This window comes from Corythoichthys intestinalis, chromosome 2, assembly GCF_030265065.1.
Source record: "Corythoichthys intestinalis isolate RoL2023-P3 chromosome 2, ASM3026506v1, whole genome shotgun sequence".
NCBI classification, from domain to species: Eukaryota; Metazoa; Chordata; class Actinopteri; order Syngnathiformes; family Syngnathidae; genus Corythoichthys; species Corythoichthys intestinalis.
The window spans coordinates 5,325,995-5,342,851 of record NC_080396.1 but is presented as its reverse complement, the minus strand read 5'-3'; the positions used below and the strand labels follow the sequence as shown (position 1 = coordinate 5,342,851).

The 16,857-nt window shown below is 37.7% G+C and overlaps 1 protein-coding gene across 1 annotated transcript in view; it reads left to right on the top strand.

Moving 5' to 3' along the window:
* The window catches only part of LOC130912159 (6-phosphofructo-2-kinase/fructose-2,6-bisphosphatase-like), a 35,635-nt gene that overhangs the window by 11,932 nt on the left and 6,846 nt on the right, over positions 1-16,857 (top strand). Inside the window, exons 2-10 of the mRNA XM_057830033.1 lie at positions 4,559-4,684; positions 4,765-4,861; positions 8,008-8,074; positions 8,334-8,408; positions 11,619-11,675; positions 13,446-13,567; positions 13,631-13,838; positions 16,279-16,425; positions 16,497-16,601. Of these exons, the coding sequence (XP_057686016.1) occupies positions 4,559-4,684; positions 4,765-4,861; positions 8,008-8,074; positions 8,334-8,408; positions 11,619-11,675; positions 13,446-13,567; positions 13,631-13,838; positions 16,279-16,425; positions 16,497-16,601 (1,004 nt within the window). The remainder of the gene's footprint in view (positions 1-4,558; positions 4,685-4,764; positions 4,862-8,007; positions 8,075-8,333; positions 8,409-11,618; positions 11,676-13,445; positions 13,568-13,630; positions 13,839-16,278; positions 16,426-16,496; positions 16,602-16,857) is intronic.

The following is a 16,857-nucleotide window of genomic DNA, read 5'->3' as shown; positions in this document are numbered from 1 at the left end:
ACAGGCCTATGCCTCATTATTAACCCCTACAATAGCTCCAGTGGAAGAACTTGTAAATAGTTTCAGTTCCGGTGTGATGACTGTAATGGACACTATTGCCCCGATTAAGACAAAAACCTTGTCAAGAAAGAAGAGGTCACCCTGGAGAAATGCCATACTAGCTATAAAACAAAAGCAAGTTTGTAGACGAGCAGAACGCAGATGGCGAAAAAACAAACTCCTAGTTTTTTATGATATCTACAAAGAGAGTCTTCGCAAATACAACCAGGAACTGAAAAATGCTAGACAATCATATTTTTCAGAGATCATTAGTAGAAACACCAACAATACTCGCACACTATTTTCTGTTGTTGACAAACTGACAAACCCACAAGCATCAATACCTCAGGAATTGGCATCTGAGGTGTCCTGTAATAATTTCGCAGCATTTTTTACACACAAAGTACTAATGATTAGACAGACTGTGTGCAACTCCGGATTAACAAATGTTACACTAAATGCCTCCCAACATGTCCCCCACGTCAATCTTAGACAGTTTAGCCTCTTGGACTATGCCACTTTAACAGAAATTGTGTCGAAACTAAAGCCCACAACATGCTGCCTTGACATCCTTCCTTCAAACTTTTTCAAAACTGTTTTTCATTGCATAGCCCCAGACATACTTCAGATTATAAATACTTCCCTCCAAACAGGAGAGTTTCCTCAGACTTTAAAAACTGCAGTAATAAAACCTCTCATAAAAAAACCTAATCTGGATGCCTCAACCATTAGTAATTACAGGCCAATATCAAATCTGACATTCCTGGGGAAAATTATCGAAAGGGTTGTGTTTGAACAGATCCAGACTTTTATGATCCAAAACAATCTTTTTGACTCATTTCAGTCTGGATTTCGGCCACAACACAGCACCGAGACCGTGCTTATCAAAGTCCTAAATGATATTCGTCGGAATACCGATGCAGGCAAATCATCTGTTCTGCTACTATTGGATCTCAGCGCCGCATTTGACACGGTTGATCACAACATACTACTCAGCAGATTGGAACAGTGGGTAGGGCTTACTGACACTATTCTTCAGTGGTTCACATCCTATTTACATGATAGGGATTTCTTTGTGTCAATCGGAAATTATCAGTCAGAACGAACCAAATTCACGTGTGGAGTCCCTCAAGGGTCAATTCTTGGACCACTCTTATTTAACATCTATATGCTTCCGTTAGCTCAGATAATGGAACAGTATGACATCTCCTATCACGCCTATGCAGATGACACACAACTGTACATTTCTGTGTCCCCACATGATTATAGTCCCTTAGTCTCCCTGAGTAAATGCATTCATCAAATCAATGAATGGATGTGCCAGAATTTTCTCCAGTTAAATGTGGAGAAAACAGAGGTGATCATTTTTGGGCCAAAAAAGGAAAGGTCAAAGATAAGCAGCCAACTTAGCACAATGTCACTTACAGCTACAAATCAAGTCAGAAACCTTGGCGTAATTATTGACTCAGACCTAAAATTTGATAGCCATCTAAAGTCCGTCACTAAATCCGCTTATTACCACCTAAAAAATATAACCAGAATTAAGGGGCTTCTGACTCAACAAGACATGGAAAAACTTATGCATGCATTCGTTTTCAGCAGATTGGACTACTGCAACGGTATATTTACAGGTCTTGATAAAAAATCAGTCAGGAAGCTGCAGCTAGTACAGAATGCTGCAGCCAGAGTCCTCACAAATACAAGGAAGCTGGACCACATTACACCGGTTTTGAAATCGCTACACTGGCTTCCAGTGAGTCAAAGGATAGACTATAAAATACTACTGCTCGTCTACAAAACACTTAATGGCCTTGGACCAAAATACATGCTTGACTTGTTAGATTCCTATGAGACATCTAGACCCCTAAGGTCGTCTGGAACGGGTCTTCTGCATGTTCCAAGAACAAGAACCAAGCAGGGTGAGGCAGCATTTAGTTATTATGCTCCTCACCTCTGGAACAAGTTACCCGAAGGTCTGAAGTATGCTCAAACCGTTAGCTCATTTAAATCAGGGCTAAAAACGCTTTTGTTTAGCACTGCATATCCATAACTGTCTATATATTTCAATCTACCTGCCTTCTATTCCTCTTGTGCTTATCTCCATTGCTGATTTCAATGATTATTATTAGTAGTAGTTTTTGCTTTATTTCTATTTTTGTTTTATTTTTATTTATTTATTTTTATTCTGTGATTAAATGCGATCTTTTGTCTTGGTTTTTACGTTGTGTTGATTTAAATGTGATTTTTATGGTTTTCATGTGATGTAAAGCACTTTGAATTGCCTTGTGTTGAATTGTGCTATATAAATAAATTTGCCTTGCCTTGCCTTGCCTAAATCCTGTATTATCATTTTATTAGCACGCCGAAATGGCTGGCGTCTGATGTGCACCTGAGCTTAGCCTCAAATGATATAAACAAAAATAAATGAGTATCTTACAAAACAACAATTACCTAACTTTCATAGCAAAAGTCTGCTAGCTTAAATGCTATATAATGCTAACGTTCAGCAGGTTGTTTCTGGTGCGCACCAGATAGTTTCTAGTGCGCACCAGATGGTTTAAATTTATTTTATTTCTGTTGATGTACCTTTAGGGCAGGGGTCCCCAAACTACGGCGTCCACATTCGGTCCGGCCCCCTGAACAAAAAAAAAAACTTTTTTTTTTTTTTACCCCAATAGTGTTATTTATTTCTTGGCTCTTTTCTGTGAAGAACCCAGAGAGGGTTATTTGGTTATTATCTATTTAATTAATAGTGTTATTATATTATATTATATTATATTATATTATATTATATTATATTATATTATATTATATTATATTATATTATATTATATTATATTATATTATATTATATTAATAGGGCTGTCAAAATTATCGCGTTAACGGGCGTTAATTATTTTTTTTGATTAATCACGTTAAAATATTTGACGCAATTAACGCACTTGCCCAGCTCAGACAGGTTTAAATGACAGTAAAGTGAAAGGCCCACTTGTTAATTGTGTTTTGCGGAGTTTTGCTGCCCTCTGCTGGCGCTTGGGTGCGACTGATTTTCTAGTGTAAGTAATTATTGCCATCAACAATGGCGGGCTACTAGTTTATTTTTTTATTTAAAATTTTACAAATTTTATTAAAACGAAAACATTAAGAGGGGTTTTAATATAACATTTCTATAACTTGTACTAACATTTTTCATAAAGAACTACAAGTCTTTCTATCCATCGATCACTTTAACAGAATTTTAATAATGTTAATGCCATCTTGTTGATTTATTGTTATAATAAACAAATACAGTCCTTATGTACCGCATGTGTAATATATATATCCATCTTGCGTCTTATCTTTCCATTCCAACAATAATTTACAGAAAAATATGGCATATTATATAGATGGTTTGAATTGCGATTAATTGCGATTAATTACGATTAATTAATTTTTAAGCTGTAATTAACTCGATTAAAAATTTTAATCGTTTGACAGCCCTATATATTATATTATATTATATTATATTATATTATATTATATTATATTATATTATATTATATTATATTATATTATATTATATTATATTATATTATATTTAGGGCTGTCAAACGATTACAATTTGTTAATCGAATTAATTACAGCTTAAAAATTAATTAATCATAATTAATCGCAATTCAAGCCATCTATAAAATATGGCATATTTTTCTGTAAATTATTGTTGGAATGGAAAGATAAGACACCAGACGGATATATACATTCAACATACGGTACATCAGTACTGTATTTGTTTATTATAACAATAAATAAACAAGATGGCATTAACATTATTAACATTCGGTTAAAGCGATCGATTGATAGAAAGACTGTCAATAATTGTCAATATTGTTAAATGTCAATAATTACACAATGCTCATGTGGTGCTGAAACCCATAAAATCAGTCGCACCCAAGCGCCAGCAGAAGGCGACAAAGCACAAAAAAACAACAACACAAGTAACAAGTGGACATTACACTGTGCTGTCATTTTAATCTGTTTGAGCGGGGGATGTGCGTTAAATGCGTCAAATATTTTAACGTGATTAATTAACAAAATTAATTATCGCCCGTTAACGCGATCATTTTGACAGCCCTAATTATATTGTATTATTATGTTGTTGTTTTTTAAATTTATTTACTTTTGTTGCGTGAAGAATCCAGAAAGGGTTATTTGATTGTGGCTTTCTGAAAAACATTATTTTTACATTTAGGAACTCCTGCAATCGTCACACCTTTTCTGTCACAAACTGACCTCGCCCCCTCATCAGAGAAGGGGAAAGTTATGTGGCCCTCACAGGAAAAAGTTTGGGGACCCCTGCTTTAGGGGCTCCGTAGTTTTGTATACTGTTTTCATCATTTTTCAATAACGTACAATGTTTTAATGTCTGGAAGCAATTTCACATATTTTTTGGATCTATTGAGGGCAATTTTTATTGGGGTTGTGTTAAAATAGTAATCTACTAAATGACTTCAGTGACTCAAAAATGGTGTTTGTTGTCCAGCATCAGTGCCGCAGTTCTGCAACTCTCCTACACTCATCGTCATGGTAGGCTTGCCAGCCAGAGGGAAGACCTACATCTCCAAAAAGCTCACCCGCTATCTGAACTGGATCGGCGTTCCCACAAAAAGTCAGTTTTAGGGCAATAAACACAATTTCCAGTGACGTAAGCGATTGACGCCCTTGCTTATTGTTGTCCATTTCTGCCAGCGTTCAACGTGGGTCAGTACCGCCGACAGGCCGTCAAGACCTATGAGAATTTTGAGTTTTTTAAACCTGACAATGAGGAAGCCATGAGGATCCGCAAGTAAGAACCAAGAGCTAAACTTGAGAAGATTATTATTATTAAGTTGGGCTGCCGCTATCAATTATTTCAGTAATCGATTAATCTGTCAACTAGTTAGTTTGAATAATCAAATCATCGGATTAGGAACATTTAATGCATTGCAGAATCAATTTTAGGAGATGTAAAACAAAGCCTTGCTTAGATTTCACTTTCAAAAGAGCATTAAATGTGAAAACAAAATAACTACGCGGAATTGCAATTTCATTTAAAAATAAAATTAAATACCTGATTTTAGCCTCAAACTATATCAAAACAATTATTAATGAGGATTGAAGTACAACAAAAGAACAATTGGCTAACTTGCAAAACAAAAGTCCGCTAGCTTAAATGCTATAAAATGTAAACTTTTTTTTTTTTTTACAATGCTTTTAACAAATTGCAAATAATTGTTAAATATACCTCTAAACTAAATTACAAATTAAACCAAATTCATATCAATATTCAATCAAATCATAGCAAATTGTCCAAACATATATTCCCTCAAAAAACAGCTCTAAAATACACCTCTAAACTACATTACAAATGCATAAACAATCATATTAGCTCCAACAAAAACTTCCAACCTATGTTGGTCTTAACAGGGTGCAACTGGATCCAGTCATGTTAGATGAGTTATTTCATATTCACTGTTGCCACTAGAGGGCAGAGCCTCCCACCACCCATATCAATAAAACTAAATGCAAATCCGTTAAAAACAAACCATGACAGTGCCACTCTGATTAAAGGAAACCTCGTAGCAGCAAAATTTGATTCGAAGCTTTTTGCTAATCCAATTACTTATGTTAATCGATTAATCGTTATAGCACTAGAAATCGGCTTTTAGTTTATTTCACAGCAAAATGTTGAGCGAGCTCCAAACTTGACACAACTTAAGCAAATACCATATTGGCCCGAATATAAGACTGTGTTTTTTGCATTGAAATAAGACTGAAAAAGTGGGGGGTCGTCTTATATTCACGGTCTAGACGTTATACCCATTCATGACGCTAGATGGCGCCAGATATAATTGAAGCGATGACAGATCTCAGCAACTCTCAAGTTTAACGAGGTTGCATTATTTTATTGCAATGTTTTTCCTTATTCATATTTGTTTGTAGACTACAGTTACAGTTAGACTTCACTTTGATGGTTAATGCAGTTATTGCAATTTTGTTGTTTTATCACAATAGATTGGTTTGTTTACATTTCAAAAACCAGAAGCCATTCATTTACGAATGTGATTGCGCTTTAGTTTACATGTTTAAATGTTCAGATATTAAGATTTGAATGAGGCAAAATAACATGCTTTTTCTCTCAAATATATTGTTATAATGCGTAATAACTGTTAAACGATTAAAAATTTTAATCGAGTTAATCACAGCTTAAAAATTAATTAATCGTAATTAATCGCAATTCAAACCATCTAGTATAAAATATGCCATATTTTTCTGTAAATTATTGATGGAATAGCAAGATAAGACACAAGACGGATATATACATTCAACATACTGTACATAAGTACTGTGTTTGTTTATTATAACAATAAATCAACAAGATGGCGTTAACATTAACATTCTGTTAAAGCGATCCATGGATAGAATGACTTGTAGTTCTTAAAAGATAAATGTTAGTACAAGTTATAGAAATTTTATATTAAAACTAGGGCTGTCAAACGATTAAAATTTTTAATCGAGTTAATTGCAGCTTAAAAATTAATTAATCGTAATTAATCGCAATTAATCGCAATTCAAACCATCGATAAAATATGCCATATTTTTCTGTAAATTATTGTTGGAATGGAAAGATAAGACACAAGATACACACACACATATACATTCAACATACGGTACATAAGGACTGTATTTGTTTATTATAACAATAAATCAACAAAACGGCATTAACATTATTAACATTCTGTTAAAGCGATCTATGGATAGAAAGACTTGTGGTTCCTAAAAGTAAAATGTTAGTACAAGCTATATGTTAAATGTTATATTAAAACCCCTCTTCATGTTTTCGTTTTAATTAAATTTGTAAAATTTTCAATCAAAAAATAAACTAGCAGCCCGCCATTTTTGATGTCAATATTTACTTACACAATGCTCATGGGTGCTGAAGCCTATAAAATCAGTCGCACCCAAGCGCCAGCAGAGGGCGGCAAAACTCCATAAAACATAACAAGTGAGCGTTTCACTGTACTGTCATTTGGCGTTTCACTGTACTGTCATTTAAATCTGTCTGAGCGGGGCATCTGCGTTAATTGCGTCAAATATTTGAACATGATTCATTTAAAAAATTAATTAACGCCCGTTAACGTGACAGTTTTGACAGCCCTAATTAAAACCCCTCTTAATGTTTTCGTTTTAATAAGATTTGTAAAATTTTCAATCAAAAAATAAACTAGTAGCTCGCCATTGTTGATGTCAACCCATAAAATCAGTCGCACCAAAGCGCCAGCAGAGGGAGACAAAAAGCACAAGTAACAAGTGGACATGACACTGCTGTCATTTTAATCTGTTTGAGTGGGGCATGTGCGTTAATTTCGTCAAATATTTTAACCTGATTAATTTACAAATTTAATTAACACCCGTTAACGCAATAATTTTGACAGCCCTAATATAAATAGATTCATAAATTAACCTTTTGAGTCCTATGATTACGCAAGTGTTATTGATCACGTGGCGCCTGAAAAAAGTCTATGGTTTCAAATGGAGTATTGTTGACTATATTACTTGAAAATTCAGATTCCAAACTCTCTCGCAGTTTTATTTGGAAAACCGGAGATATATGATAGTTTTAAATATGTTTCTCCGTGTACATGAGCTTACTAGGGGTGTGTACTGCCTCATATCTGACGATACGATTCATAACAGGGAGCAGCTGGATCCAGCTATGTTAGATGAGTTATTTCATATTCACTGTTACCACTAGAGGGCAGAGAATCCACCCAAATAACAACAACTAAATGCAAACACTTTTAAAACAAACCATGATAACACCAATTAAATGAATCCCCGAACCAGCAAAATTTGATTCGAAGCTTTTTTTTAATCGGAATTACTTGAGTTATTCGATTAATCGTTGCAGCACTGTTATTAAGAGATGTCACGATTGTGCATTGCTTGCAGGGCCTGCGCGGCGGCTGCCCTCCGTGACGTTGCTACCTACTTTGCAAGCGAGGAAGGTCAAGTGGCGGTGAGTCGCAATTGGGATGTAATAACACATTGGGTACAACTGATGGCGCTAGACGCTGTACGTCCTGTAGAAAAAAAAAAAAAACATGTTTTTTTTGTGTGGTACAGTCCAGTACAGTATACAGTGATACTGTGATAGAACATCAATGAACAAATATGCATGATTTCACGTAATTGGATCTGACGTGTATCGCTATCAATGGCCCTGAAATGTTTATTTCTTTCTGACTGTATTTTTTCTCGCTTGTGGTATCACGCAGGTTTTTGATGCCACGAACACTACCAGAGAGAGAAGGGCGATCATCTCCAGCTTTGCTAAGGAGAGAGGCTACAAGGCAAGTGGAAATAAAAAGGATCAATGGACATACTCTGTTATGTCTTGTTTTCATTGTCTTGCTGAAAGACCCTGTGACGACCCATCTTCAGCTTTCGGGCAGAGGGCAACAGATTTTGATTTAAAATGTCCTGGCATTTCAAAGCATTCATGATGCCATGCACCCGAACAAGGTTCCCAGGGCATTTGGAAGTGAAACAGCCCCACAGCATCACTGACCAACCCCCATACTTCACAGTGGGTATGAGGTGCTTTTCAGCATGCGCATATTTTGTGGCACGCCAGACCCACTTAGAGTGTTTGGTTCCAAAAAGCTCAATAATAGTCTCATCTGACCAAAGCACACGGTCCCAGTCCTCAACTGGGTATTTCAAAGCATTCATGATGCCATGCACCCTAACAAGGTTCCCAGGGCCTTTGGAAGCCAAACAGCCCCACAGCATCACTGACCCACCCCCATACTTCACAGTGGGTATGAGGTGCTTTTCAGCATGCGCATCTTTTGTGGCACGCCAGACCCACCTAGAGTTTTTGTTGCCAAAAAGCTCAATCTTGGTCCCATCTGACCAAAGCACACGGTCCCAGTTGAAGCCCCAATATCGCTTGGTGCATGCCTCCCAAACAGCTTGTTGGCGTGTAGACAGCACCTCATACCCACTGTGAAGTATGGGGGTGGGTCAGTGATGCTGTGGGGCTGTTTCGCTTCCAAAGGCCCTGGGAACCTTGTTAAGGTGCATGGCATCATGAATGCTTTGAAATACCAGCACATTCAAAATCAAAATCTGTTGCCCTCTGCCCGAAAGCTGAAGATGGGTCGTCACTGGGTCTTTCAGCAAGACAATGACCCTAAACATATGGCTAAATCGACACAGAAATGGTTCACCAGACACAAAATCAAGCTCCTCCCACGGCCATCTCAGTCCCCAGACCTTGTTTTGTTGGCAAAAGGGGGTTCTACAAAGTATTAACACCAGGGTGCTAATAATTGTGACACACATTATTTGATGTCAAATAATTATTTCTTTATGTGGGATTTTTTCCCCACTGAATAAATGCACTTGTATTGAAGGTGGGATTTTTCTTTTTTCCATTAAGGTCCCATATTATTTAGAAGAAAAAAATTATTAGAAGCTAAAAAACACATAATCATTATAAATCCAACAATTATGGAGGGCACTGTATATCATCCAGTACTTGATTGGGTACAGGGCTTAGTCAGTACAATAGCATTTAAGCTAGCGGACTTTTGCTATGCAAGTTAGCCAATTGTTCTTTTGTTGTACTTCGATCCTCATTTATTTTTTTCTTTTATATCGTTTGAGGCAAAGCTCATCAGGCGCTAGTTGAGTCCAAGAGTGAAGTAAAGCTCAACTAAATCCTGTATTTTTTTTTTCTGCACGCCGAAACGGCTGGCATCTGATGGGCACCTGAGCTTAGCCTCAAATGATATAAATAAAAATAAATAAGTATCTTACAAAAGAACAATTACCTAACTTTCATAGCAAAAGTCCGCTAGCTTAAATGCTATATGATGCTAACGTTTAATAGGTTGTTTCTGGTGCGTACCAGATAGTTTCTAGTGCGCACCAGATGGTTTAAATTTATTTTATTTCTGTCGATGTACCTTTAGGGCAGGGGTCCCCAAACTACGGCGTCCACATTCGGTCCGGCCCCCTGAAAAAAAAAAAAAACTTTTTTTTTTTTTTCAATCGTGTTATTTATTTCCTGGCTTTTTTCTGTGAAGAACCCAGAGAGGGTTATTGGGTTATTATCTATTTAATTAATAGTGTTATTATTATTTATTATATTATATTATATTATATTATATTATATTATATTATATTATATTATATTATATTATATTATATTATATTATATTATATTATATTATATTATATTATATTTAGGGCTGTCAAACGATTACAATTTTTTAATCGAGTTAATTACAGCTTAAAAATTAATCGTAATTAATTGCAATTCAAACCATCTATAAAATATGGCATATTTTTCTGTAAATTATTGTTGGACTGGAAATACAAGACACAAGACGGATATATACATTCAACATACGGTACATAAGTACTGTATTTGTTTATTATAACAATAAATCAACAAGATGGCATTAACATTATTAACATTCGGTTAAAGCGATCGATGGATAGAAAGACTTGTAGTTCGTAAAAGATAAATGTTAGTACAAGTTATAGAAATTTTATATTAAAACCCCTCTTAATGTTTTCGTTTTAATAAAATTTGTAAAATTTTCATTGAAAAAATAAGGTCCCATATTATTTGAATAAAAAAAATATATATTTTAGAAGCTAAAAACCACATCTTTTTCAGGGGTGCCAATAATTATGGAGGGGCACTGTAAGTCGTACCTGACTATGGTAATAATAATCAGGATTGTTATCAGGCTTCTGCAAAGCTTGCTGATGAGCTGATCATTTGATTCAGGTGTGTTAAAGGAGGGAGACATGAAAAACAAGGTGGATAAGGGCTCTCGAGGACCGGAGTTGGATACCCCTGGTTTAACCAACGAGGTGTCTGCTAAAACAAGCAGCACCTGACTGCAATCAACTGATTACACTTGTAAGACACCAGATTGGTGCAAAGGTGCCGTCTTGTTTTGTTGGAACAAAATCCTGCACCTACAGCGGCCCTATGTGGAATAGTTTGGAGACTACTCGTTTAAAGAGTCCCACAGCCAGTTCTGAGACATCAGCTTCTCCCAGGCAAGACGGCACCACAACTGAGTAACTAAGTAAAAACTGGGTATCGCAGTAGGCTCATGCATGTGTATACAGTCGGTCAGGACTCGCACCCGCGCCACATTACACATCCAGCATGGCGAGCGAGCGCTCTAACCGCCAAGCTAAAAGCCCAGGCTAGCAGCTTTAGCTGCCAGCGCGCCCTCTTGAAGGCATCAAGAGGAAAGTTTCCATGCATTGCACACACACACAACGGATCAGCGTGCACCCGTTACACATGAAAAAGTATGCTAAAAACCAACGTGCGGATCATTTTTGACTCGCTCTGTAAATCAAAGCGAGCAAGTGCAACTCTGTTTTTCCTCTACTCCACATTCTGTGGTTGAATTTAGTATTTCCAAACCCTGAAAAGAATCTCCCAATTTCTCTATATATCCCTCCTCCTTAAACGACCTATCCTGAACCCCATTATAACTGTTTTAAAACTTTTTTAAATGCAGGTTTTCTTTGTGGAGTCCATCTGTGATGACCCAGAAATAATTGCAGAGAATGTCAAGGTGAGAATTCTTCAACACTTACAGTTGTGGTCAAAAGTTTACATTCACTTGTGAAGAACATAATGTCATGGCTCTCTTGAGTTTCCAGTTATTTCTACAACTCTGATTTTTCTCTGATAGAGACATTGGAACAGATAATTCTTTGTCACACAAAAAACATTCATGAAGTTTGGTTCTTTTATGACTTTATTATGGGTGAACAGAAAAAAGTGACCAAATCTGCTGGGTCAAAAATATACATACAGCAGTGCTAATATTTGGTAACATGTCCCTTGGCCATTTTTACTTCAATTAGGCGCTTTTGGTAGCCATCCACAAGCTTCTGGCAAGCTTCTGGTTGAATCTTTGACCACTCCTCTTGACAGAATTGGTGCAGTTCAGTTCAATTTGATGGCTTTCTGACATGGACTTGTTTCTTCAGCATTGTCCACAAGTTCTCAATGGGGGTTTTGGGAAGGCCATTCGAAAACCTTTATTTTAGCCTGATTTAGCCATTCCATTACCACTTTTGATGTGTGTTTGGGTCATTGTCCTGTTGGAACACCCAACTGCGCCCAAGACCCAATCTTCGGGCTGATGATGTTAGGTTATCTTGAAGAATTTGAAGGTAATCCTCCTTCTTCATTATTCATTTTACTCTCTGTAAAGCATCAGTTCCATTGGCAGCAAAACAGCCCCACAGCATAATACTACCACCACCTTGCTTGATGGTAGGCATGGTGTACTTGGGGTTAAAGGCCTCACCTTTTCTCCTCCAAACATATTGCTGGGCATTGTGGCCAAACAGCTCGATTTTTGTTTCGTCTGACCACAAAAATTTCCTCCAGAAGGTCTATCTTTGTCCATGTGATCAGCAGCAAACTTCAGTCGAGCCTTAAGGTGCCACTTTTGGAGCAAGGGCTTCCTTCTTGCACGGCAGCCTCTCAGTCCATGGAGATGCAAAACACGCTTGACTGTGGACACTGACACCTGTGTTCCAGCAGCTTCTAATTCTTGGCAGATCTGCTTTTTGGTGATTCTCGGTTGAATCTTCACCCTTCTGACCAATTTTCTCTCAGCAGCAGGTGATAGCTTGCGTTTTCTTCCTGATCGTGGCAGTGACAAAACAGTGCCATGCACTTTATACTTACAAACAATTGTTTGCACTGTTGCTCTTGGGACCTGCAGCTGCTTTGAAATGTCTCCAAGTGACTTTCCTGACTTGTTCAAGTCAATGATTCGCTTTTTCAGATCCATGTATGTATATTTTTGACCCAGCAGATTTGATCACTTTTTCTGTAGTAGTGAGTAATGTAACTAATTACTTTTTTAAAGTAACGTGCCCAACACTGCTCAACAGTGATTGGGCACACATCTGACTTAAATCGTTTGGTAAAAATTGGTTTCAATTGCTCTTTAAGTCTCCTTAGGCAGAGGTTACACTTACTTATTTTTAACCCCTTTGTGATTGTTTGCATCCTATTCTCATTGAAATATAAAAACCTATAAATGTTTGGGCAGTTTTAGGTAAAAGGTTTTTTTTTCCCATTCGTGTGGTTTTGACAAAGATCAGATCATACTTGATGGTGATTTTATGCAGCAATGTGAGAAATTCCAAAACGTTCAGATAGTTTTTCATACCACTGTATATACAAACAATGTGCTAAAACTTGACACTGAAAAGTTTCAAGAAGGTAAAATTTAGTTCACCGTAATGGTAGAAGTGAATAAAGGTTCAAAAACGTGTGATTAGACTTTAAATGTGTACTCCCAATTGCCTGTCCTTTGTAGCAAGTGAAATTTGGGAGTCCGGATTATGTGAATCGCAGCATGGAGGAAGCCATGGAAGACTTTGTCCAGCGCATTGAGTGCTACAAGTCAAGCTACTCGCCCATAGATGATGAGAAAGACAGGTCAGAATTCAAAATTGATATGCTGGCTAAATTTGTCTCTAAAGGTTTATTCTCGTGGAACAGGAAGCTTTCCTACATCAAAATTTACGAAGTGGGGAAAAGGTACTTGGTGAATCTGGTTCAGGACCACATCCAGAGTCGGATTGTCTACTACCTAATGAACATCCACGTCGCTCCGAGGTCCATCTACCTGAGCCGCCATGGGGAAAGCGAACTCAATCTTCTTGGTCGCATCGGTGGTGATTCCAGTCTATCTGCCAGAGGACATGAAGTGAGTGACAGAAGTGAAGTGACACGCTTGAAAAGACTTAATGAAGGGGTTGCAGGCTAATGTCACTTTTTTGAGCTTTGAATCATGCTATAAGCTCATTGCCTGGTTAAAAACACAGGAGTGGTTTTCTGAGCAGTTAACCTATGTTTGAGAAATCCTCAAATGTCTCTTGTCCAGGGTTCCTCCTCTGCTCTGATGTTTGCATGGAACAAAACAAACCCTACTTATTTTTTGGTGGTACTTCTGGCCACTGACTGCGCATGCGCACTCTGCCAAAACAGACGTCTTTTACGCCGCATTTACTATACACGACACTGGAGTATAAATCGCCCCACTGGCAAAACTATGGAGAAGAAAACCATGTCTCATAGTCCAAAAATATGGTTAATCAAGTTTTTAGATTTTCAGATAGACACTACTAATTTGGCTGATGCTGTCCTTCGACTGTACTTGGATTGGATTTAGACTGGCTGAATTTGGACTAGACTTGGACTAAGAATAGGCTTGGATTAGGAATACGCATGGATTAGGACTAGACATGGTTAACGAATAGACGAGGATTAGTCTTGGACTCAGTGTGGTCTAGGACCAGACTAAAACAACTTGGATTAGATTTGAACTTGGAATGGGCTTGGACTAGACTTGGTCTAGGAATATGCTTGGACTGGGACTAAACTTGGACTGCGACTAGACTAGGACTAGTTTTTGACTGTTTGGACTAAAACTAGTCCAAACAAGTGTAATCTTGGATTAGAGTTGGATTACATTTGGGCTAGACTTTGACAATACCTGGATTAGACTGGATTTTGACTGATTGAACTTGGACTAGTACTAGAAAGTCTTGGACTAGGACTAGACTTGAACTAGAACTAAACTAGGACTAGTCTAAGACTAGACATGGTTTAGACCTGGACTGGGAATAGGCTTGGACAGGGAGTAAATTTCGACTAGGACCAGTCTTTGATTACACTTGGACTAGGACTAGTCTAAAACTTGGATTAGACTTGGACTGGCTGAACTTGGGTGAGACTTGTATGAGGAATAGTCTTGAACTCGGACTAGGTTTGGACTAGGACTAGACGTGGACTAGGACTACAATAAAACTAATCTTGAATTAGACTCTGACTAGGACTAGTCTAAAACTTGGATTACAGTTGGATTAGACTTGGACTGGTTGAATTTGGATTAGACTTGTATGAGTAATGGTCTTGGACTAGGACTAGACGTGGACTAGGACTACACAAAGACTAATACTGAATTAGACTTGGACTAGAGTAGGACGAGGACTTGGAATAGGAGTTGGAAAAACTAGGCTTGGACTGGGTGTGGACTAGCACCAGACTAAAAACGACTTGGATTAGATTTGGACTAGTTTTGGACTAGGAATTGGCTTGGACTAGACTTGTTCTAGGAATAGGCTTGGACTAGGACTAAAGTTGGACTACGATTAAACTAGGAGTACTTTTTGACTGTTTGGACTAGGACTATACTAGAATTAGATTTGGGCTATACTGTGACAAGACCTGGATTAGACTGGATTTTGACTGTCTGAACTTGGACTATAAAGTCTTGGACTAGTACTAGACTTGAACTGGAACTAGACTAGGACTAGTTTTTGACTAGGACTAGTCTATGACTAGACTTGGTTTAGGGATAGGCTTGGACAGGGAATAGGCTTGGATTAGGACCAGCCTCGGATGACACTTGGACTAAGACTGGACTAAAATTTGGATTCGAGTTGGATTAGACTTGGACTGTCTGAACTTGGATTAGACTTGTATGAGGAATAGTCTTGAACTTGAATTTGGATTAGACTTGTATGAGGAATAGTCTTGAACTAGGACTAGGACTACACTAAAACTAAACTTGAATTAGACTTTAACTGGGACTAGACTAAGACTTTGATTAGAGTTGGATTAGACTTGGAATGGCTGAATTTGGATTAGATTTGTATGGGGAATCATCTTGGACTATGACTAGGTTTGGACTAGGACAAGATGTGGACTAGGACTACACAAAGACTAATCTTGAATTAGACTTGGACAAGGACTTGGACTAGGAGTTGGACTAAACTAAACTTGGACTAGCCTTGTACTAGGGCTTGGACTGGACTAGAAATAGGTTTGGATTCATACTAGACTGAGGCTTGGACAAGGACTTGTACTGAAAGTTGGACTAGACTAGTCTTTGTTGTCATTGGCAAAGGGTTTATTTCTGGGTCAGTCAAATCAAGGTTTAACTGTAGTCTACTGAGTGGGCTAGTCCTCACATTGAATATGGTACTTTTGTGAGTTCAGCCAAAGTGTTTCACGTTTGTGCTAACATGGGGCTCCATGGGTTGTCTTTTATTCGGTACTTGACTTATTCTTTGCATGGACCCCTCTATCATATCTTTTACAAATCAACAAACTAAATTAGATCCATAATTCCTTGCTTGCAGTACGCTGCTGCTTTGAAGACCTTCATTCAGAGTCAGAAAATCCACGACTTAAAGGTATGGACCAGCCACATGAAGAGAACCATCCAGACGGCCCATACTCTGGGGGTCCAGTATGAGCAGTGGAAAGCTCTCAATGAGATTGACGCGGTAATGTCCATTCAGAACTATGAAATGGTATTATTGAGAGAGCCCAGTTGTGTTTTTTTAAACTTTCACAGGGTGTGTGTGAAGAATTAACCTACGAGGAGATTCAAGAGCAATTCCCCGAAGAGTTTGCGCTTCGGGACCAGGACAAGTTTCGTTACCGTTACCCAAAGGGTGAAGTAAGTGCTCCGTCTATTCCAGGGGTGTCCAAACTTTTGATTCTGAGAGCCATTGTTTTCCGAAATTTCCAGGTTCGCAGTGAATCAGCAACAGGCACACTTTTGCTCAATAGACGATGTTTATTGATTAGAAAATGCAGAATAAATGAGATTTATTGATTACAATCCCACAAAAGCAAGCAAACAGATATCAAAAACAAGCAGACAAATGGTAACGTGATGCTAGATTTGAGTTTGTCATTCTCAGAATCCCCGC